General features: G+C 51.3%; 1 protein-coding gene and 1 long non-coding RNA gene across 3 annotated transcripts; one reads left to right on the top strand and one right to left on the bottom strand.

Annotated features, from left to right (window-relative positions):
- Positions 1–1,129: 1,129 nt before the first annotated feature.
- HAAO (3-hydroxyanthranilate 3,4-dioxygenase) lies at positions 1,130–16,885 on the bottom strand. Of its 2 annotated transcripts, none has more exons than XM_058551346.1 (10): positions 16,660–16,885; positions 13,893–13,971; positions 7,796–7,879; positions 7,349–7,416; positions 4,834–4,923; positions 4,409–4,452; positions 3,982–4,127; positions 2,155–2,223; positions 1,886–1,968; positions 1,130–1,779 (listed from the first exon to the last, which is right to left on the bottom strand). In XM_058551346.1, the coding sequence occupies exons 1-10, from the start codon at positions 16,737–16,739 to the stop codon at positions 1,701–1,703; spliced, it is 822 nt and encodes a 273-aa protein (XP_058407329.1). In that variant the 5' UTR covers positions 16,740–16,885; the 3' UTR covers positions 1,130–1,700. The 2 variants fall into 2 exon arrangements, with proteins under 2 accessions (XP_058407329.1, XP_058407328.1); XM_058551345.1 differs by having other exon boundaries at positions 7,349–7,455; positions 16,660–16,882.
- LOC131412017 (uncharacterized) lies at positions 15,039–21,224 on the top strand. The gene is made up of 3 exons (XR_009221688.1): positions 15,039–15,353; positions 18,502–18,573; positions 20,026–21,224. It is a non-coding gene; the product is annotated as an uncharacterized LOC131412017 (long non-coding RNA).
- Positions 21,225–24,326: the final 3,102 nt, after the last annotated feature.

The following is a 24,326-nucleotide window of genomic DNA, read 5'->3' as shown; positions in this document are numbered from 1 at the left end:
GCTGGGGTGAGGTGGGGGAGTGTTCGCAGCTCTGAGCCATCAGACATTTGTTTGCCTGAAGGCAGGAGCTGGTCCTGGCAACCCATAGCTCTCAGGATCACAGCAGGCCACCCTGGACATGCATCCCCGCCGCCCATTATATATACAGGCTGGGTGGCTGCCTCCCTGCCCCCACCAGCTCTGGCAGCAGGGACTGTGGAGAGGGAGGCCTGGAGTCCAGTCAACACCTTGACCGCCAGCCTGCTGTAGTTACTCCCAGATTGCTGATGGTTCCAAAGTCTGTGATGGTCCCAAGTCCACATCCAAGTATATCCCACAGGCAGAAGGCTCCCCTGCCAAGTTTCTGCTGCCATGACCTAGAGACCTGGAGGCGTCTCCCCCAGACAAAACAATCCTGAGAATCTTTGAGTCTCCTTGCCACTGTTCACCCCACTCTGCCATCACCCAGTATTCACTGCAGAGAGGGGAACGAGAGGCTGGGGCTGGCTTCAGACAAGGTACAAGTCCTGCTCTCCCACTGTGTGGTGTTCTCATGAGCCCACGGGGCCAGGCCTGTGGGCAGAAGTGAGGGCCTCGGCTCCTGATAGCCGGGACAGTACCAAGAGAGGCTGTGGCTCCAGGCTCTAGGACCTGACAACCTTGTCCACCCCTTGCCAACTGGCTGTGGTCAGCAGAGTGCCATGTGCTGCCAACTCTGCCTAGGCCTCCAGGTTTCAGGCAGGTGGCTGCTGGCCCCTCTCCCACCGATCCTCCAGGTCTTTCCTCTGCCCTGGGCTCCCATCTGGCCAAGGGTGAGGGCAGATAGGCTGCGACCACAGGGTGAAGTGTAGTGAGACCACCAGCCTGAGCTTTGAATGCAGACAGGTCTGGGTTGGAAACAGAGCTGCCTGCTTTCCAAACCTCTCTGAGCCTCATCTGTAAAATGGGGGGCTACCACATTCCTGGAGAGTTGTGAGGATTAAAGATTTTATTTATTTATTTATTTTCACCCCAAAGCCCCCAGTAGATAGTTGTATGTCATAGCTGCACATCCTTCTAGTTGCTGTACGTGGGACGCGGCCTCAGCATGGTCAGAGAAGCGGTGCGTTGGTGCGCGCCTGGGATCCGAACCGGGGCTGCCAGCACCGGAGAACGCGCACTTAACCGCTAAGCCACGGGGCTGGCCAAGTTGTGAGGATTAAATGAGATAATGTATGTAAACACACACAGTGATGAGAGCCTCTCCACGAGCAGGGACACCCAATAACAGACCGTCCACGGTCACCCGGTGCCCCTGGCACCCCAGACACAGTCATGGGAGCACATGGGGTCTGTCATCGATGACGGCCTGTGTGCACGCAGACCCAGGCGCCCATCCACCAGGAAGCCTTTATTGAGGGCCTTCTTGGTGGCAGGCAAGTGCTGCGCTGGAGACAGAGGGATGGGGAGGCAGCCCAGCCTCAGGGGGCAGACCACCAGGCAGGACTGTTCAGGGCAGAGGGCTGTTACAGGAGAAGGGAGTGACCAGCCCCCTGGGAGCCTGGCATCCCAGCCGAGAGGAACAGGAGGAGGATGGATGACAATGTTGTCCAGGGCCCAGTATCAGGGACACTGAGTCACTTAGCAGCAGTACAGGTAGAAGCAGTGGGGTTGGGAGAGTTATTTGGAAGAGGTGGTGCTTGGGCACACCCTGTGGCTGCTTTGGGTCCACAGCAAGAGGATCACCCCAGGAGTTTCTTGCAGGCAGGGTCCTGGGTCACCGCCAGGGCCGCAGAGCCTTGCCCTCGCTCCCAGGCATGCCTGTGGAGACACAGGTGAGCAGGGCTCAGACAAGGCTGGGCCCGGAGGACCCCAGGGAGAGGAGGGTGGTCCCACAGCCTGGGGAAAGTCCTCCCTGTGTACTCACACAGTCCCGGCTGGCACCAGGAGGCTATCATCGGGGTTCAGGCTCAGGCACTGTCCCCCCATCGTCACCACGGAGGAGCCCTTCTGGAAAGAGGAGCAGGGGAATCAAATGGAGGCTGCCGGACCTCAGCACCTGCCCAATTGTCTCTGAATCTGCCTTGGCAAGGAGGCCCTTGGGGCCTGTCTGGGCTATGAGAGTCTAAGGCCCAGGAGCAGCCTGGTCCCCATGGGCAGGACATTGTGCCACCCTCTCCTGGGGGCCCCACTTGCCAGCTGCCACAGCCACACATCCACGTCCTGTCTCAGGCCTTTGCTGCTGCCTTGTCCGTGGACAATCACCTGGTAGAAAGTGATACAGATCTTCCTGGTGCTTCATGCCCCACATAGGAGATGGCCTTGAACCTGGCCCCCAGTCACCAGGCCTATGTGGGGCAGGAGTGGGGCCCACAACACAATCAGGACTTGGAGAGGAAAGCTGCCTTCATCACGATGGGTGCTGCCCACCTGCTATTCAGGATCACACGTGCCTGCCCTTCTCACACACACACACCTGGTTCCCCGATACACGTCACAACTATGCTGACCCTTATGAAGGCATGCCTGCTAGGGGCACGCCAGAGACACACACACACATGCGTACACAGCATAGTGCAGACCCATGTAGCACACACGTGTGTTCCCCAAAGGGTGCCCACCTCCCTTCCTCCGTGAGATTCTGGCCTAAGGAGGAGGAGGAGGGAGATGGGAGGGGATGAGCGAGAGGGAGACTGAGCCTCTCTGACCTGCATCAGCCTGGGAGCCCATAGCTACTGTGCAGGTCGCGCTCCCACTGGCCCAGATGGGACTCAGTAAATATCTGTCGGTGTAACCTGAAGCAGGTAGGAGCAGGGGTGTGGAAGAGGCGGAAGGTGGGGCCATGAGGCCAGCTGGGCACTGAAGGACGTTGTGTGATGGAGTGCGAGGGGCTTTGTGGTGTGCACCTGCTCTCACAGCCCTGTGTAAGCTCCGTGTCTGCTGGCCAGGCCTCTAAGGGCAGGTCTGTATCCAGCGAGCATCCCTCCACGGGGGTGTCTAATTCAAACTGCAGGGGACATGCCAGTGGCAAATTGTAAAGCACAAGAGAACATGAGCCTCCTAGCAGGTCCCCTTGTCCTCCTGACCCCGTCCCCACACACGGCACAGTAACCTTTCTGAAACACCACTCTGGCCTTGTCATCCTCCTTCTTCAATGCTAGGGTGAAGCTCTATTGTCTCCAGCATAAGTCCTTGCACCTTGCCCAGCCCAGGAGACCTGCCAGGACCTGGACACTGCCTGCCACTCCTGCCACTTCCCTGCCCTGGCTTCCGCCAACTTCAGCTACTTGTACCGCCGGGCTGTTTCAAGCTTCCATGCCTTTGCTCATGCTTCTCCCTTACCTAGAGTGCTCTCTCCATCTCCCTTTCTTCCTTTTGCAAACTCCTATGTCCACTTTAAAATGCACCTTATACACCACCTCCTCTAGGAAGCCTTCCCTGACCTCCCTCCCAGCCTGGGTTCCTCTTTTATCCTCCTATGGCTTCCTGAAGCTTCTCTACCAAATAACGTATCACATGATTGTGATTGTTGATTAACTTGTCTGCTACCAGACCGCACACTCTTTGAGGCAGTGACGCTATCTTATTTTCCTACCAGATCTTGAAACATAATAGGCACTCAATAAATGTTGAATGAAAGAGGGCCAGCTTTGTTTGAGTCTCTCTCTGGGCACCTCTCCACCCAACCCGCACCCTAAGTACCTCTCTCTTCCAGCTCCCAAGTCTGTGACTGGCCAAAGGCTCAGGAATTCCTAGCAGGGGGATAACTCTAGACCCTCAGGAACCTGTCAGTGGAGGGGCAACCCCCAACTCTGAAGGCAAAAAAGATCACTTGGGACCACGTAGCCTCCACAGGCTTCCACTCATAGCAAAGCCATCATTCTCTGAATCAGGGAGGAAACAGGAAGGCCTATGTCCATGTCCACCTCCGAAACTAGTGTGTGCATGTGTGTGTATGTGTGATTAGTTCCCATTTCCTGGGGCAGCTGGGTGGAAGCCCTGGGTGGCCCAGGGCTGCATTACCTGGGTCTCATAGGTGTCCCCAAACAGGCTGAGGGGTGTGCCCGCCTGCAGCTCCCTGCGGTGGCCATCGAGCCAGGCCTCCAGGGACATGGGCTCCATGATGGATCGTGTGCTCAGGGGGAATGGCGGTTCCTTGAGCAGCTGGTCTGCACCCACAGCACAGCGTGGTCAGTGTCCTCTGGCCCAGCCCGTCCAGCCCCAGTGGGCCCAGTTCCCAGGGGCCCCAGCTCTCAATCGCCAGAATGGGCTCTGGATCCAGCTCAAGGACCACGCAGCCATGTGAGGGGTACTATTTGGTGTCATTTTCTCATACCCTGAGTACTGGGCAGAGTACTCAAAAGGAGGCTCCCTGGTACTCTGGGCCAAGACTCTTCCTACTCTGGGAAAGGAGGGAGGGAGGGAGAGAGATGGTTCCCAGTGGCCTCACCGGGGATGGGCTTTCCTGTTCTGTGCTGCTCAGAGCTGAAGAACCTGCAGGGACAAACGGGGAGGAGGAGTGGCCGGCGTTCCTGAGTGAGCTGCCAGTGAGACACACACATACACACACACACACACACACACACTCTTGGGCGCAGGAGCCCACACACACTCGTGGGGCCCTCACACAATTCACTGAATATCTGCCATCCCCTCCCTCCCAGGCTCGTGGAGCAACCCCCTCCCCTCCCGAGGGGGCACTCCAGCCCGGGCCCTCCCACCCTAGGAGGGGCAGACTTTCTCCCTAAATCCCGGGTGTGATGGTTCCAGTCCAGCAGGTGCTGCTGCAGAGCACTGCTGGGATGGGTCTGCCCTCCCCGGCCAGAGCATGGGGTCTCAGGAGAGTGAGGGGCGGGGGCTGGGCTGGGGGCTCACTCCTGGATGATGGGGGCCAACTGTGTGCCGAGATCCTCGCAGTAGAACCACTTCTCAAACAGGACGTCTGTGGTGTCCCCCACGTAGTACCTGCCAGAGCAAAGCACGGGCAACCCAGCTCCCCACCTGGGCGGCCTCAGAGCAGCCTCCTGCAGGCCTGGCTCTGCTTGTAGACGTCTGGGCCCTGACCCACCCTGCAGAGCTGGCTGCCTGCTTCACCCTGTTAGTGCAACCTAGTGGTCAGTGCTGGCACACCCATACCCGGCTCGCCCTGAAGCACGCCGGGTGCCCCACAGTGGGAGGGCTACTATCGACCCCATTTGAATAGTTCTTCCTGGTTCCCCAAACTGGACCATTGACAAAGGAGACAGAACTCAGGCTCAGGGAAGCTGGGTGACTTGGCAGGGATTACACAGCCTGTAAGTGGCAGAAGCAGGATAGAGTTGAGACAGCCTGAGAAGCATAGTCAGCATCAGTGACAAGCGGCTTCATTTTTCCCAAAGAGGAAGTTGAGGCTGAGTCTGAATCCAGCACCCGCAGCTGGACTCCTCCAGGTCAGAGCACGTGGAACCTTAGGGAACCACCATGGGAAAGATGTGCCCAGAGGAGGGGTCCTTCTGCTTTCGGGGTCATGGATGCCTTTGAGAACTGGAGCAAAGTGCTGGGCTTCTTCTCCAGAGGAAGGTCCCTATGCATGTACACAGAGCCACTAGTAGATTTCCTGAAGCTGCCCAAGCCCCCAGCTGGGCTCAGCAGACTGGGGCTGTGCCTCAGGCCCCTGTGTGTGCAGCACATCTATTGACTGAATGCCTGATCCTGGGGCTCAGCTCCCAGGGCCAGGCCAGCTCTGTCTGCTCTTCACCTCCTCCCAAAGAGAGAAGTGGTCCTGTTTATGGGAGATGGTTTACAGACACACAGTACATTCACCCTGCCCAGCACCCTAAGTTCTATCCTGGGATGGAGCCAGCCACCAGAAAGCTTCATAACCGGATGGCGATGTCCTCCAGGAATTCCCTTCAGAGTGGCATTTTAATGTCGAGTCCCTGGCTTTTATTAAAGGTCAAAAGCAGCCAGATGAAATCTGTTATTGAATTTGCTGTAAAAATGTTATTGAGGACACCTTCCTCTCCATCACTAAAGACTCTCTACATAAAGCGCCATGTGAAAAATTTCTTTTAGAATTTAAGGCCGGGCATCTGTCTCTACAACAGACTATTATGCAGTAGATTAGCATACAGTCATTAACCTTGTGTTTTTTGAAAAACATTTAATAGTAAGAGAATTACTCATGAGTTTTTTTATGTAAAAAAAGCAAAACTCACATCCACGCATGCAATAAGACTGCAATGGTGTAAGGTGTAGATATGCATAGAAAAAAGACAAGATGGAAGTTTAAGTGCTTCGTTAGGTTTAATTGGTGGGATGACAAATTTTTTTCTTTTTATTATTGTTTATTTTGTTCTATTGAGATATCATTTACATACCATAAAATTCACCCTCTTCCTGACAAGTAATTTTAATTCTGTTCATTTTACTTTCTTGTACTTTTCCAGATTTCAAGACTGAACACGTATGATTTTGGTAATTAGAAAAAAGAAAAGCATTAAAAAATGTCCATTATAACAGAAGATGTCAGGCAGAGTATCCTGACCCCAGTAACTTGTTGGGAAATTTTAATTTTCTTAGTTAAAAAATTATTTAGCTTTTGGAAAAATCTGTGTCCCCCTGAGCCACAGGCTGTGTCCTCCTTTCAGAGGATGATAATCAGGTGACTGATTGGAACCAAATGGGAACTCAGCTATGGAACAGAGTGCCATCTCTGCCCCGGTGTTCGTCCCCTCCCTGGTGCTGGCTCGCACTCCTGTCTAGACTGTCCTGGCCCTAACTTCATATTTCTCTATAATGCCCGCTCTGCCACTTTCTAGCAAACTCGACTTTCCTGTGCCCAGTTTCTTCATCTGTAAAGTACAGATGATAACAGTACCTACCCCACAGGATCACTGTGAGGATTAAATGAATAAATACATACAAAGCGCTTAGCTTGGTCCCAGCACACAGCGAATGTTATACAAATGTTAGCGCTGGTTGTGGAGTGAGCTGGGGGAGGGAAACAAGCAGAAGGGTGCGCTGGCGGAGACTGAATAAGCTCTGGGGTTGGAGGCTGGGAGAAGCAGCAGTGTCCCGGGCTGCCCTGGGCCAGGAGCATCTGACTTTGGCTCCCCCCACCCCGACCTCCCTGCAGATCTCAGTGGGGAAAGCACAGGTTCTGGTCCCAGCCAGAAGGTCTTCAAGATGAGTGGGCTCCCAGGAGGTCACAGAGAACATCCCACCCCATCATGAAACCCACCCCACCACCTGCCCTAATCCTTCCCCATCAGCCAGCAAATACAGGATCTTCATTGCCTCCAACCCTTTCAGTGGCCAGTAAGTGCCCTCTTGGGTGTATCTGGGATCCGTTCTTCTGCAGCTTGCCCCCTCTCTCTCAGCCCCAGACCCCCAGACAAGGCCCATTTACCTGAGCCCATCTAGCTCCGTTTTCAGCCGCTTCCGCTCAATCACCAGCCCCATGGTGTTGGCAAACCTCTGTGGAGAGTGGGGGACTCCGGCGGGCAGGAGGAATATCTGCAGTGGGTGTGGACAAGGTGCCAGCAAGGCTGCAATCCCCCCACGGAGACCTCAGTGCCTGCAGCATCCTGGGCCTCCCCAGCTGACCCACAGGATCCAGCCCAGCCCAGCACTCTGCCCGGCCTCTACCCGGGGAACTGAAGGGAATGTCGGGCTGTGTGGAGGATGGGCAGCTTAGAAGGGGAAGTGCCTGAGGATGGGGCCAGGGCAGGTTGGGTGGGTAGGAGGGCAGGGAAAGGTGGGGAGGACAAGGCCTCAACCAAAGCCAGGATGAGTGGACATGGTGGGTTCCTGTCTGGCGGCCCTTCACCTCCCGCCCCCTGGGGCCCAGCCTCACCTCTCCCTGCCGAATGATCACATCCCGGTGCTTCCCTTGCTCTAGGACTCGGAGAACCATGTCACCCTCCAGCTGGTAAAACACCTGTGGGACAAGACAGGAGACAGGCTTGGACTCTCCTTGCTCCCTCTTCCAGGTCCTTGGCCTGAATTCTGACCGAGAAACCTGAGAAACTTCCTGAAGGCCTCAGAGTGTATGAGCAGCTCCATCACTCCTGCCCTGAGGCCCCAGCCTCCCCTGACAGATGCCACAGACAGGAGTGCTGGGGACACACAAGGATCACATCTTGACCCACAGCTGATGACCAAAGTACCCAGGACAGGACAGTTGGTGTCTGGGTTAGGGGCAGGAGGCTGGCTGAGATGCTCACTGGAGAATTCAGTGACCCTTCAGCTAGGTAAGGAGAACCACCCATTTACTGTAGCTCAGGGGCTGTGCAAGAACTTTCCTATACATTATCAGAAGGCTTCATAACAACCTCCAAAGGTATTAGTAGCCCCATTCTGCAGAAAAGAAAAAAAGAAGACTGAGGCTCAGAGAGTAAAGCAACTTGCCTAGGGTCACACAGTTAGGTCTAGAGCTACAGTTTGGACCTGAGTCTGCGTGTAGCTCTGGAGACTGTGTTGGCTCCTCTGGCCATTGTGATGCCCTGGCATGGGGTGGGGCTGTGCCTATCCAAATCCCTTTGGAGGTCAGCCAGTAAATGGTGGACTCAATGATGCTGGAAGCTGGGGTGGGTTGGGGGCTGTGGGGGATGGGAGCCCTTGCCTCCTGCTATCTCCCTGGAGTGGGAGGGCTCCTACTGCATTTTTCCCATTCCATCCTCAGTCCCTAATTAATGTGTTTACTGAGATCACCCCATGGAGCTGGGAGGAGGAGGAAGCAGATACGTTTTCTCTCCACCAGTCACACAATGCACGGATGTTAAAAGCCCCAGCCAAATAGTTGAAGGGGTGTTATTAATAATAATAATTATTATTATCATGTAAGGAGTTAGAGGAGATAGAGGTTCTTGTCACAGCATCTACAATCATGCACCGCATAACGACGTTTCAGTCAAAGATGGACCGCATATACGACAGTGGTCCCATAAGATTAGTACCATACAGCCTAGGTGTGTAATAGACTACATCATCTGGGTTTGTGTAAGTACTGTAGGGGAGGAAGAAATTTCCCTCTACCCTTCTAGGTTCTTCTGGTTGGTCTAAGAATTAAATTGACATGGGACAGATTGACAGGAGAAAAACAAACAAAAGTTTAATAACATGTATATATGAGAGAAACCCAGAAAAACCAAGTAACTTGCCAGAATGGCCGAAGCCCTCACCTTAAATACCATCCTCAGCTAAAGACAAAAGAAGATGTTGGGGGTGAGAAGAGTCAGGGACTTCAAAGGGAAGGAGGCAATTCACAGGCAGGTGAAAAGGAACACACATTTGGAAAACAAGTGTTTGGCCACACAGAAACAGAAGAATACAGAGGGGAGCCCAACAAACAGGCTTTTCTAGGTTCCTCCCTGTCCACCACCTAGTTCATGTTATAGTAAGGTGATCGCTTGCTTCCTGAGACAGGTGTTTTTATCTGAATTTTTTTAAGCAGTTAAGGAGGAGGAAACAAGAAAAACTTGGAGTCTTTTGTTTCTTAAAAACAATCAGCCTAAAATAATCCTCATGTTAAGGAGACACATTTTGGGGTCAAACCCTAGAGACACATTTTATTCCCCTTCAATACACCCTTTAATGTTCACACAATGACAAAATCGCCTAACGACGCATTTCTCAGAACATATATCCCTGTCATTAAGCGACACATGACTGTGTGTACTGAGAAATCAAGCCAAGCTCAGAGAAACCAGAGAAATGTGGCTTTACGGTCTGCCATGAAGGGCAAGTTGACACAACCCTTCTGAAAGGCAATTTGGCAGCGGGCAGGAAGAGCCTTCACAGCTCCCACCCCTGCAGGATGGTCTGAGGGGTTTCTTGGGATGTAGCACCTTCAGTGCTGAAACCAGGAAAGTCCAGGGCAAACCAGACAGTTGGCCACCTTACACTCTTGACCTAGTAATTCCACCTCTAGGAACGTGGCTGCAGTGAATCAGAAATGCACCTGCCTCGTGGTGCCCATACATGGCTGTTGATCACAGCGCATGGTAGTTAAAAGTATAGATTCCAGTGTCACCTGGTTCTCAGCTCGGCCAAGTCGCTGTGTACCCTTGGTCAGTTCAGTTAGCCTTTCTGTGCCTCCATTTCCTCATCCATAAAATGACAGTGTCTACTCAGAATGTTGCTGTGAAGTCTGTCTGGGACGCTGTCCACAAATGTACCCAGCACATAGTCAGCACTCAATAAACCTCTAGTTATTAATATTAGTGATGGCAATGAAACCGGCAAACAGTTAGCCATCGATGATTAAGTAGCTAGGAACTAAAGATTTTTTTCCTTTTTGCAATTACTGATTGTAGCTTTTAGTTGTCTCCCCCGCCCATTGTTAACTGCGCTGTTTAGGCAATATGCTATCTGACTCCCACTAGGTTCCTATAGATAACATCTCCTTGAAGCCTGGGTCACCATAGTGGTGGATGTTTGAGCTGTTTTTCAGGAATTAGAGCCCCTTGTCCACTTCAGGCCGGTTGAGACCACCAACCCATCAACTGGGCCCGAGAAGATATCTGACAAGCGACCTTTTGATGTCAAGAGGCTAAAAACTCCACCCTCAGATCATGCCAATGCCATCATTTTGAGAACACGCATCCTATGAAGAGGCATGAAGTCTGACTACGCTTGCACAGATCATCAATTACCTCACCTCTCCTCACCTCCAATCATCTGTCTCCACATTTCAGACCACCTTGCCCCCTACCCCATAAATATCCCTGAGTCCCTATTTTCGGGGAGGTGGATTTGAGAGTTGTTCTCCCATTTTCCTCACTTGGCTGCCTTGTGATTAAACCCTCTCTCTGCTGCAATCTCGTTGTCTTGGTGTTTGGCTTTCTGGGCGGTGGGCAAAAACAAACCTGGTTCAGTAACAGCAAGAATAGCAAAAATAATGCTAATAATAATAGGAGAAATGTCAATATTTTATGATAGAGTCAAAATATGGGACATTATGCAGCCATTAAAAATTATGTTTTTGAATAACTATTAATAAAATGGGAGAATGGAAAATGCTAAAGTTATCATGTTAAAGCAAGATTCAAAACTACACCCAGCAGGATTCTAATTACATAGCAATACATGTATAAATGCAGGCAGTGTTCACAGTGGTTCCCCTGAGTGGTGGGATTGTGAATGGGGTATACGATTGTCTTCTATATTTCTCACGTTTTCTACAATAAGCAATACTTACTTTTATTATTAAAAATAACCCATGCAAGTTATTTAAAACAGATAAGGAAAAAACCTACCAGGCCCTCTTACGGAGCAATTCTGCAAACCCACTCCACTCACTTCCCTAGCTCGGAGGAAGCCCCTGGGTGTGTGGAGCCGGGAGAGAGAGGAGGAAGGGCCTAGAGAGTTCTAGGAGGGGGCCATAGCCCTTAGGCCCTGAAAATATCATGGGAAAGCTGGGGTGGGAGTAGGGGTCTGAAGTGATGGTCTGGGCCAGATTCAAACCCTTTCCCGGCAGGCTATAAGGTGTTAGTGGCCATCAAACAAAACCATAGAGGGCTGGCCCCGTGGCTTAGCGGTTAAGTGCGCGCGCTCCGCTGCTGGCGGCCCCGGTTCGGATCCCGGGCGCGCACCCACGCACCACTTCTCCAGCCATGCTGAGGCCGCGTCCCACATACAGCAACTAGAAGGATGTGCAGCTATGACATACAACTATCTACTGGGGCTTTGGGGGAAAAAAATAAATAAATAAATAAAATTAAAAAAAAAAAAGCCATAGAAAGGAAATGGAATTTTCCTCCGTCTTGTCTCTCTGCCCAGAGGCCTTCCCTGTGATGAGGAACAGGCCTGGCCTGGAGCAGAGGTGCAGATCTTGAACAGCAGAAAATCCCAAACAGCCATGGGCAATCTAAAAAGAATCATGCTCTGTTTGGAAGTAAATGAGTTTGGAGCCTGGGGCTAGCTAGAGGATTAACTGTACCAGCTCAGGCAGATACTGAATTGAATCTGGCCTCTTCGGCCTGGAAAGGCCTTATAGGCAGGAAAGGCCGGAGAGGGCTGGTGGTACAGAGAACTAATGCATATTAAGCCCTACTCTGTGCCAGCTCTGTGCACATACTCTACACATGTTTAATCCTTCCACCAGGCAGGGGCCAGCATCCCCATGGGCTGTAAAGAGACAGGCTCAGAGGCGTTATGATGGGACCTGTCCAAGATCACATGATTAGTAAGAGGCAGAGACTCCAACCCAGGTCCAGCCGATTCCCAGCCCAGGCTCCTTGCACCTGTGCGCCCCAAGGGAAGGAGTGGGGTAAGTGCAGTGGGTGTGGTGGGTGGAGCCGGGGCACCAGAAGGGCTGTTGCAGAGGCCAGAGCTCAGCCCGGAGGAAAATCTGCCTCAGTGACTCCCCTTCTCTCACCAGGGAGGAGCCTGGACCCTGGGGCTAGGGCGGCTTCTACAGCACCACCTGGAGTCTCCCCAGGCTCCAGCTGGGTGAGAACAGGTAGGACAGAGAGGATGCTGACCCTCAGCCCTGCAGCCTCCCACAGCCTGTGGCTCCACTCCCCTCCACCTCAGCGTCATACCAAGCCGTCACTAACCACCACTAGCCAAATTCCTCCCAACCACCTGAGTGTCCCTCCAGAGTGGGGACATCTGTCAACCACCCAGCTGAGTCAGGGCATGGCCTGGGCCCTAAGTGGACACCCAACCACCAGAGCAGCTTGGGGAGACCCCGAGGTGGGGCATGGGGCAGAGGTGATGGGGGCAAGAAGAGAAGAAAGGAGGGAGGGAGACGGGAGTCATGGGCACTGAGACCAGGGCAAACGGTGGAAGCCTCTGGAAGACAAGATGGGGGGCCTGAGGCTGACTGAGGCAAGCAGTAGAGACCCTGCAACCGGCCTTGTCTCCCCTACTGTGGCCAGTCCCAATCCAATCCTGTCTTCTCTCTGTGGTTTTGGATTTTCCTGCTGATTTTTTCCACAGAGGAAAATGGTCTCCAGTGAGATGTGTTGTGAGAAGCGGGCGGCTGGGAGAGGTGCAGGGCCCTGGAAGTGTGATGGGTGAGGGGTGGGCAGCTCTGCCTTGCTGAGGCTGCTCCCTGCTGGCCTGGGGTCCTCACTGGCTCTGCTCCCCCACATTGAGGGCTCAGTAAATATTTGCTGAGTGAGTGATTTTCCTGTGCTCCCTGTAGTCCCTGGCTGTGGCTGAGACCTCAGTGGTAGTGGTGGAGGCTGGTGACCAAGCTGGACTCTGGACCTCAAACCCCAGCACAGACCCCCCGGGATGATAGGTGGGGGCCCCAATACTGATCCTTTGCCACCAGAGATTCTGATAGCTGGGAACCCATCTGTGTCCCTCCTTAAGGGGGCCCATCTTTTTCTTTTAATTTTACTTGTGTTTATTTACTGTGGAGTAGGTAACACAGAAACACAGTTCAAAATTCAAGGTACAAAAGGGTATTCAGTGCATATCTCCTCCACCCCCTCAGCTCCATCAAATAGCTCCTGGCAGCTGACATGTCTTGTGCCTCTAGATACGGAGGGGGCCTCCCAGCCCCAACCCTTCCGGGAAAACTTGGCTCCTGGGGCCAGAGAGGAGCACCCATGTCCCTCTCCACATTTGAGTGTCATCTGGAGGCCAATCTTGCATATTCAAGTTTGGGGGAGAGGGGACAAGGACACTCCCCACCTGGAGCATGGATGGCCCCTGTGTCCAAGGGGCGATGCCCAAGAGCTAGAGCCTCTTACACCCGCAGAGGCTGGGCTCTTTCCCGGGGCTCCCCCAGCAGAGTTCCTTCGAGGAGGGAGCTGTCAAAGGTGTCACTGCGCCCACAGCTTCCAGGCAGCGATGTTGCCCTGTGATTTTGGTGGAGCCCCTTCACCCATCAGCCATCTGACCATCCCCTCTCCTGTCCACAGGCTCTGGCCATTGCACAGGATGTGTCCCCTCCCCCAGGGCTGGGTCCGGGAGGGGGCAGTCCGCAGGCCTACCTCCTCACCCTCCTCGATGTGGTAGTCCTTCCTGGTGTTGGGGCCCCCGACGAACATGATTTTGAGCTGCTTCTGGTGCCTGCAATGGATGAGGGGGGAGAGGTCCTGAACTAGCTCGTGGGAGAGGACAGGTGGGGTGCAGGGCCTGTGGGGGGCCTGGAGGGAGCCTGGGTACACCTGGGAGAGGTAAACAGGTTATTTCTGCATCACTGTCCACTGTCCCTGTCGGTCTCTGACGTTGGCCCCCCTCCACTCTCATCCCGCTGTGCCCGTGTACGTCCACGAGTCTGTGTGTCTGTCTGTCTGCAACTGTGTGTGTGCCTGTGTCCTTCCGTATCTGTGTCTCGGTGTATTTGTGTGTGTGTGTCCCCGACATCGTCTGACCCAGGACGGGGAACATCATGGTGGTGGATCTCTTTCTTCATCAACCAGGATTCCTGCACAGTGCTCAATATCTCCAATTACAGGAGAGTAAACTGGAGGCCCCGCTTCCCGGGGCTGGGGCAGTGTAGGGGCAAAATGGCCTTTATCTCCCCCCACCCCCCAGAGCTGTCTGATTATGAGACTCTGCTCCCCCAAACTGTTGGGCTTAAAGCTATGAGGACTTGGGGAAGGAAGTAGAGGGGAAAGCTGGGTGCAGAGGCCCCGAGACTGCAAGCACTGGGGGTCCTGGTGGTGTGTGAGTGGTCTTGGGGAGCGGTGGCAAGAAGGCTGTATCAGGATGGAGGACCAGGCCACCCCAGGCCTCAAGAGCTCAGCCAAAGATTTTGGTCTTGACGGGAGGAGAGCCAGGGAACCTGGGAAAGTTTTTTTTTTCTTTAAATCAACTTTACTGAGATATAATTTGGATCCATACAGAAAATTCTTGAACGAGCCCACTCAAGAACTATTTCAACCCATCAGTCAGAGTGCATAAGCCAGATCACATCTCTCCTTTGCTCAAAACCCTCCAGCAGCTTCATATGTCCCCCACCCCAAATTCAAATATTGAAGTCCTATACCTGTACCTCAGAATGTGACCTCATTTGGAAATAGGGTCATTGCAGCTGTAATTAGTTAAGCTATGATGAGGTCATACTGGAGTAGGGCGGACCCCTAATCCAATGTGACTGGTGTCCTTATTGAAAGGGGAGACTCAGACAGACACACTCACTGGGATAATGTCACGTGAGGGTGAGGCAGAGATGGAGGTGATGCAGCAGAGGCCAAGGAATGCAAAGATTGCCACCAAACCCCCAGGAGCCGAGAGAGGCCTGGAGCAGATTCTCTCTCACAGCCCTAGCAGACACAGGGGGAAAAGGCACAGCCCTCCTCTGCCCTGTGGCCACCATGTCTGCCTGCCTGCTTCCACCCCGTTTGTTTCTATTTGCTGCCTCCTCCCACCACAATGTCAGCTCCAGGAAGAGGAGACTTTTGTCAGTTTGTTTCCTGCTGTATCTCCAGCATCCAGAACAGAGCCTGGTACGTAGCAGGTGCTCAGTAAACAACTGCTGAATGAACAAAGGGAGGGCCTGCATTTTGTGATTATTAATATTGGGGCAGCACTGGAGGGCTGGGTGGGGGGCCTGGAGGCATGGGCAGCCCGTTACTGCCCAGGCTGGAGGAGATAAGGGTGGAACCAGAGCAGTGGCCCCAGGGCTGGCGAGGAGCAGATGGATGTGAGACACCATTAGGGGGAGAAACTGGAGGATGAGAATGAGACTGTGGCCAGGCACGAAGTGGAGGAAAGAGCTGAGGGCGACAACAGTGGTAGAAGAGATGGGGCTTTTGTGGGAGACATTGACTGTTACCCACGGTGGTATTGCACAGGGACCAAGAGTGTGGACTTTGGAGTCACACTCTTCCATGGGCCTGAGTCTGGACCCTGTCCTGCGCTAGCTCGGTGACGTTGGGAAAGTTACTTATTAAAATCTATGGGGCTACTGTGAGAATTAAATGAGATGAGGTAAAAACGCTTGGTACAGTCTCCAGCTTGTCAGAGTGTTAGTGATTGTAGCTGTGTGGTTTGAGGTGCCACCCTGTTGGAGATGTTCTGTGGACACAGCAAACACGAGATTGTGAGCCTGGAGCTGGGAGCACACCAGACCAGGCCACAGAGCCAGGCGAAGGGGAGGGTGGTGAAGGGGCCACAGGGGAGGGCTTGAGAGGTCTGCTGCAAAAGACTGTGGCTGGACGGTGATCAGCCCCGTTGGGTGCTGTGGGCAGAGGTGGCTAGGGAGGGCCTGGCGGGTGTGTGTGTGTGTGTGCACCGCCTGCAAAGAGAACTGGGATGAGCAATAAATCAAGATCCTCCTACAGGAGCTGATCCTCTGACTTCACCCTCTGCCTGTGGCTTCCTGGACAGAGTGGGGGTGCATGACTGGGCTGTCCCCAGACCTGGGTTCTGCTGTACTTCTAGGGCATGGAAAAGCACCCTCCCCAAACTTCTGAGAGCCACTGGGGATTGGAGAGCTCTTTCTCAGCCCTGGGGGGGCAGGGCTGTGACCTGCCACCTGCATGTCTCCTACCCTTAGAGTTACCCAACCATCCTCAGAAGTCAAAGTCACAATCTCCACAGCAAAGTCACCAGAAAGAGGAACAGAGAGGGTGGTGGAACCCGGAACAGCCAGCCCTCACCCTCTCCTGAAGGCACTGTGAGGATGACAGCCCCCTTTCTGCAGGCTTCTGGGTCAAGAAACTTGGAGCTGGAGGATCAGGGGTGAGGGGTGCAGATGGAGGAGGAGGTGAGGACAGAGAGCAGGACGACAGGGGTGTGCCTGGAACTTACAGGAGCTTGTTGCAGACCGGGGGCAGGAAGGAGGCTCGGTTCTCCTCCACCCAAGTTTTCACTCGCACCAGACGCTCCATGGCTGTGGTCTGGAGCGTGCGCCTAGGACCGTCGGAGAGGAGCGACTCCGCCCAGCCGCCTATTGGCCGCCTCTTTAATCAGTATCCAAGGGGTCAAAGGGCGGGCAACCCCCCCACACCCACACCGGGACACCGCGGTGCGGGGAGAGGGCAGGAAACCCACGCTGTGGCCCGTCTCGGACTTTGGTCTGGAGCCCGTCTGCCCTCCGTGCCGCCCCGGGCTCACCCTTGTTGAGCCCTGCAGCCTCCGCGCGGGGGTGGAGGGGCGGGGAGTGAAGAGGTGGTGGGATGGGGTGGGAGTGTAGGGGATGGAGGTGTCAGGATGAGGGGGGTGGGAGTGTGGGGGATGGAGGTGGAGGGGTGGGGTGTGGTGGGAGTGTGGGGGATGGAGGTGGAGGGGTGGGGCTGGAGCGCTCCCAGGCACTGCCCTGCGACCCCCTGCTTCCCCGCCAGGCACTGGCTCAGTCCCCGCCGCACATCCTGGGCGCCCCACACACTCGCGCGGGAGTTGGGAGCCTGATACACACGTAAGACACTTGGTTGAGAACCTTCCTAGTCCGTTGTCCCCAGACTTTCCTCCTAGGCCTTAGGGAGGCCGAAAGAAATACTGTAAAGGGGAGGAGGCGGGTTTGGAAATCCAAGCGCCTGATAACAGGAGTGCTGGCACTGGACTGAAGCCTCAGTTTCCTCATCTGGAAAATGGGAATGTCTACACAGCCCTCTCGGGGTTGCACAGCGGCCACCACAAGCCCTGATTAATGTTAGTTCCCTGTCTCTCACGAGGACGGAAGTCAGGCCAGTGTCACCAGATTTATTGAGTGCCGCTCGCTGGGCTCTGCGTTTGGCTGGGCGAGGGAAGCGCTTCGGGAAGGGATGCGAGTGCGATGCTGCCGAGTCCCCGGGCACGACAGGGACCCGCAGGATCCAGGCTGAGGGCGCTGTCCCCTCTGCTGCATTCGCCCGAGGAGGCAGAGCACGGACGAAGTGCCCGGCACTGTTCTGAGCGTCCTCCGTGTCCTGGGAACATGCTTAAGTCACATGGCAATTATATGAGGCGTTTTAGAGGTGAAGAACCGGAAGGAAAGAATGATAATTACCCTGTATTTTAATCTATGTAGTCAAATAACGTGTACTAGCCCTCAGGAATCTCCGGGTCCGGGAGTGTGGAGGGCGGACAAACCTGTGCTCAAGTTACAGCCCGGTGTGGGAGGCTCTCACCCGGTTATCCACGGGGGCGCCGGAGACCTAGTGTCTCGGTGTGTGAGTCGGGGTGCGGAGGAGGGGGAAGGACAATCGGACACCTGCTTTCTTCTCTTTCTTCCGGACTCAGAATTCTTAGGAAAATTGAGGGAGTGTGTTGGAGGAGGGTGGAGTGGGGAGGTGGTAGGTGGCGGAGAAGAAAAATAGCTCAGGCTCTGACACCAGAATCCAGACTATAGGGTTTAAGAAATTCAGAACTCTTCCGGCTCCTGCCTCCCAGCCCTTCTTGCTCCCTCTCTGCTGCCTGGGCTGGGCTGGTTTTCTCAGCACCTTTGGACACGCCGACTCCCCTGTGCAAATCAAAACCCAGTCAGAGAGGAAGCAAGATTCCCACCCACCCCCTCTGGGTCCCTCCTGTTTCCTCTCCACCTCCACCACATTTTTCCCTTTCTCCTTCGTTTTTCTTTTTAGTTATTTATTTAGAACTTTTTTGCTAAGCATTTCTTTCTAGAATATTGTTTGGCACCAAAATAACTCAAACCATAATCTTCCTCATCTACAGGTAATCAGAGGAGATGTGAACAGCGACACACAAAACACCAAGGATCTATGATGTGTTAGGTTTGCTTTGGAGGTTTGTTAAATGGATGGATGGGTGGGTGGGTGGATAAAGGCATGAATGAATCCACACTAATAGGGAAAAAAGTGATTTCACACTAACAGATGTTCTGTTACTAGTACAAAGGAAAGAAGGATAGTTACCCTGTATTTTAATCTATGTAGTCAAATAAGGTGAATAATTGAGGCCACAAGCAGAATGTTTGGGATCTGAATTATTAGAGGAATCCTAACCACAGGCTAAATAATCTATTATCTCTGATTTGTGCTGTGTAGATAAAACACCGTTTATTGAATTGGCAAGCCACCCGCCTAGCTTGGTTGTTGGGCACCATTTGACTCCAGTGTTCAGAAAATTGGCAGTTCCCATTTTATCCGGATGTTCTGGCATTATTTAGTCATAGCCATCTGGAATCCTTCTGGATATTGACTTGTGGACTCCTTCTAGTTTCTGGACCTTACCTGCTCGCCGTAGCCACCTTTCTCCTCTGAACACAGGAGCTGATTTGCACTGCGGAATCAGAAGCAGACAGCATCTGCCCTAGGATCAGAGCTCATCAGAGGCTGTTGTGCATGCCGGTGCCTTGCTCTGGCTTCCCCTGCATGGTGTGTGCCTGCCCAGGTCACTGAGTCCAGTAGATGCTTTTAGGCTTTGCTGAACCTGGCTGGTGATAACTGTCAGACCCCTTCGATCTCTCGATGGACAGAACTAGTTGCTCCAGCCAATCTGTTTTCCAGCCCGCCTTGGTCTGTCTCTATCCGTTTCTGCCTCTCTGACTCTCTCACTTTTCCACCCTTTCCTATAATTCAGTAAATATTTAAGAACAAATAGCTTTATATGAATAAAAGGGCTAGGTCGTGACCTGTATTGGTTATTTGGAGATCTGAGTTCTGGGCCTGCTGTCTCTTTAACTTGAGTTATTTACAAGTCTGTTTTAAAATTTCTAGACCTATGGTTGGTTTGTTTTGTTTGGCTAAAATTTTGTTTTTCATTTCTAGTTTTATTGCACTGTAGTGAGTGAAGATGGTCTGTGTATTATTTTTGGGTGGGGGGATGTATTAAGATTGTCTTTGCAGTGTAGACTGGGGTCATTTTTTTGTGAATGTGCATTCTCTGCTTAGAATGCATTTCTAAATGTTTCTATTAGATCAGCCTGTTGGGTTACCCAAATAATCATTATTCTTATTTTTTTAACTGCTTAATATTTTTGTTTTTGAGAGAAGTATGTTAAAGTCTCCCATTGTAATTTTTGGTCAATTTCTCCTTATACTTTGAGCAGATTTTGCTTTACATATTTTGAATGTATGTTGTTAGATGTAAAAAATCTCATGACTATTTTATTTTCTTGTTGTAGTGTTTCTTTTATCAATATGAAATATTTCCTCTTAGTTTCTTTTCACCTTGACTTCAACTTTGTCTGATACTGTTATTACTATACTTGCTTTTGTGTGTTTGTGTTTTTTTCAGGTATGATAAATTGATCAAAAAGATGCCACAATAACTCCTTCCCTTCCCAAAATGATACCCCTTGCAACGTGACTTTGCCACTCCTCCCATCAAAGGTGGAGTCTGTTTCCCCACGCATTGACTCCTGGCTGCCTTTATGACCTGCTTTGCATACAGAAGGCAGCAGAACTGATGTGGTGGGACATCTGAGTGGAGTCCTCACGAGGTCTTGCAGCAGCTGAGCTCATCACCTGGAACCCTGCTGTCACCACATGCAGAAGCCTGGGCTAGCCTCCTTGAGGATGAGAGGCCACATGGAGAGTGGGGTCAGCCAACAGCCTGCACCAGCTATGTAAGACCATTTTTGACCCTCCAGCCCCAGTTGAACTGCTGGATGATGGCAGCTGCACGAGTGATCCCAGGGGAGACCAGCAGAGGACCTGCCTAGCAGAGCACAGGTCAAATTACTACCCCACAGAGCAAATAAAATGGTTGTGAAGTCATTAAATTTTGGGGGTGGTTGTTACACTGCAATAGGTAACTGAAGCACCAAGTTACATTCTTCCATAATCTTTCTGTGTCATTTTCTCTTAGGTATACCACTTATGAATGGCACAGAGCTGGAGTTTAAAAATATCCAATCTGAGAGCCTCTGTTACTTAATAGGTGGATTCAACTCTTTCATATTTGTGTGATTATTGATATGTTTGTATTTACTCCTGACATCTTATTTTGGGTTTTCTAATCGCCATGCTGTGTTAGTTTCCTGTTGCTGTTCTAACAAATTACTACAAACTTAGTGGCTTAAAATGACACACATTTATTCTCTTACAGTTCTTGAAGTAAGAAGTCTGAAGGGGTCTTATGGACTAAAATCAAAGTATTGTCAGAGCTGCATTTTTCTGGGGCTATAGGAGAGAACCTGTTTCCTAGCCTTTCCCAGCTTCTAGAAGTCACCTGCGTTCCTTGGCTTGGGGCCCCTCCCTCCATTGCTAAAGGGCATCACTCTAACTTCTGCATTCATTGCCACATCTCCTCTCTCTGTGACTCTCTTGCCTGCCTCTTTCCCTTATACCTTTGTGGGTACATTGGACCCACTCAGATAATCCTGGATAATCTCTCCATCTCCAACTCCTTAATGTAATCACATCTACAAAAGTCCCTTTCATCATGTAAGTGGCATAGTCACAGATTCTGAGGATTGGGATATGGAGTTCTTTCGTAGGGGGAGTGGACGGGAGAGTGGGGCATTATTCTGTCTACCACCGTCCCTTCTCCCTGTTTGTTCTTTTTTTTCTCTTTCTGTCTTTCCTAGTTTATCAGGATGCTCATGGCTGCAAGTAACAGAGACCTTAGTTAAACAGTGGCCTAGCCAATAGAAAATTAAAGTTAAAAGCTCCTGTAACTGTATCCCCAGAGGGAGAATGAGCCTATTATTCAGTGGTGTCATCGTGGACCCTAGTTCTTTCCATGTCTCAGATCTGCTATCTGCAGCGTCAGCTTCATCTCAAGGCTGATTCCCTGAGGGATCAAGGCATGTAAACTATCCACAGCTTTTCCTTTAGACCACGGGTTCTCAACCTTGACATCATTGACGTTTTGGGCTGGATAGTTGTTGTGAGGGACTGGCCTTTGGATTGTGGGATGTTTAGCACATCCATGGCTTCTCTCCACTAGATGCCAGTAGCTCTCCCTTGGCTGGGACAACAAAAAACATCTCCAGACATTGCCAAATGTCCCTGGGGGGCAAAATTGCCCCCAGGTGAGAGCCAGGTGTGTTTACTGGCAATATAAGACTCATATACCCACACCTGAACCAACTACTGGGGGGAAGGGAGTGGGATACTCTGATGGATTTAGTCAAATTAAGATTTGTACCTGAACCTGGAGGGGGAGTGGGCTTCCCCAAAGTCAGTGGCCATGGGGGAGGGATGGGATGCTCACACAGAACTGGCTCATGACTGGGAGGTGGGAAACGATGCTTGGGAGGAAGCTAACCATGCCCACTACACCTGGCTTTCGATTAAGTTTTCTTTGATCCATTTCCCCCTCTACATTCTATTCCTATGTGTCCAGTGGTTAGTCTTTCAACACCTGCATATATTTAAACTTGTAGATTTCTAATAATGTGTATTGATAATCAGGATCTATTGTTAATCAGCACCCTTAGAACAAGGCAAGAACAAAGGAATCTGGGCAAGCTTTAATTTCCTTCTGAAATTCCCTACTGGAATTCCCAACTTCCTTGTTGGTATTACTTAGATTATTATTTAAAAATTTAAACAAACAATACTTAGATGTCTTAACATGTTTTCCTAATGTATTAACTTCTTATTGCTTCTTACATTTCATACATTTTTTCCTGGAATCATTCTTTGTGTGTTTGTGTACATCTGTGTGTGTGTGTGTGTGTGTGTGTCTATCTTTCTTCAGATCTAGGAAATTCTTGGATTTTTAAAAAAACAATGTTTCTCATCTATTCTCTCTGTTATCAACTTCTGGAATTGTTTTTGATGAATGTTAGAATTTTTGATCTTATCTGAATGCCATTTAAGTTTTTTTTCTTTTCCCCTGTCTTCCTTTGTTCTGCATTTTGGGAATGTTCTGCCTGATCTTCCAGTTTACTGTTTTTCTATTTAGTTGATGTATTCTACTGTTCAGCTTATCTACTGAGTTTTAAATTTCAATGGTTTCATATTTATTTACAGTCTTTAATTGGCTCCCTCCTACAACTGGCTGTCTTTGTTTCATAGATACACTGCCTTATTTCTTCAAGGAAACGGTTTAAAATGTAAACTCTATATCATGAAAGGTAATATCAGCTGCAGTAGCAGACAAAAAAACCCACCCCAAACTCAGTGGTTTAACACAATGGAAGTTCATTTCTCATTCCTACGAAGCGCAGTGGGGAGGCAGCACCGCTCTGCACATTTAGGAACCTGATTTGACAGAAGTTGACACAGGATCTTGTCTCCTTCAGCATGTAACTTCCAGTATCACCCTGGGCATTGAAATCCAGCTGGCAGAAAGGGGAAAAGAGAGAATGGATGTACTTATAGGCCAGACCTGGCTGAAAGTGGTGTACACAATTCTGTTCACATGCCACTGGCTGAAACTCAGTCAGTGGTCTCACCTAACCACAAGGGAGTCTGGGAAAGGTTCTAGCCTGTCTCTCTTTGATGACACTGGCTTTTCTCAAATGTTTAGAGATCCTCATGTGAAGTTAGACTGCTGGCTATCTCTGTTTGCACAGCTCACTGGGAGAAAGAGGCAAGAGTCGCACTCGGTGCTATTTTCAGAGTAGGGGAGAGGCGAGATCTGCCACCGGGTAGGGCGTCTCAGCAGCTGGTCTTCTGGGCTTGGGCACTCCTGCTTCTCCTGGGGTATCCCAGCCACCCCAAGTACTGTGCTATCTCTCTGCTCTAAACTCCCACATCCATTGCTCCCTTCTGCCTAGAACAGACACCCCATCACAGTTGCCTGGGCTATGACGAGGGTGCATAGGGGTCAATGTGCTGCTTCTTCCTGCTTCAGTCCCCCAACTAATTACCCTGGCAGTGGTCCCTGGATCTCTTCCCACATCTTCACCCCACTTGGGTCTGAATCACCCATATGGCTGCTCCCAGTACCCTTGGAGAGACTCTCCTCTTGGCTCCCCTATGCATCATAGGCTCTTGGCTCCCCTATGCATCATGGGCTGAGGTTTCCTTCTTTAGTCTAATTTTGCCTTCTTTTAGTCATTCCTTTCAGGTTCAGTTTCAGGTCTGTTGAGAGTTCCTCTTCCGGTGTTTTAGTGTTTTTATGTATTTATTTATTTTATATTTATATCTTTCATTTGTTGGATTTGGTGTTTAACATTTCAAAAAACTGCCAGACTGTTTCCCAAAGTGTCTGTACCATGTTACATTCCCACCAGCGGTGTGTGAGGGTTCCGATTTCTCCATGTTCTCTCCTTCATTTGCTATTGTCTTTTTGGGCCTAGCACTCTTATACTCTCAATCGCATACTCACTTCTCCGGGAACTCAATGGAAACTGTCGACATTTGGACCTGCTTCTACTTAACGGCTACTTTCCTTAGCCTTGAGATTATTCTTCAAGTAATCAGCGAGAAACAATTTCTCCCCCGGATCAGAGTGTAGTTTGAGGTCTGAGGAGCCTAACTACGACAACAGCAATAACACCCTCTCTGCTTACCACTTACTGAAAGATTCCTACATGGCCCCCTCTGTGCTAATCACCATACATTCTCTCATTTAATCTCCACTTACAGATTAGAAAATGGAAACTGAAGCTCAGAGTATTAACTGGCGCCCCCAACAGT

This window comes from Diceros bicornis, chromosome 12 (assembly GCF_020826845.1).
Source record: "Diceros bicornis minor isolate mBicDic1 chromosome 12, mDicBic1.mat.cur, whole genome shotgun sequence".
NCBI lineage: Eukaryota > Metazoa > Chordata > Mammalia > Perissodactyla > Rhinocerotidae > Diceros > Diceros bicornis.
The sequence above is the reverse complement of the archived record's forward strand: the minus strand, read 5'-3'. Positions and strand labels throughout refer to the sequence as shown.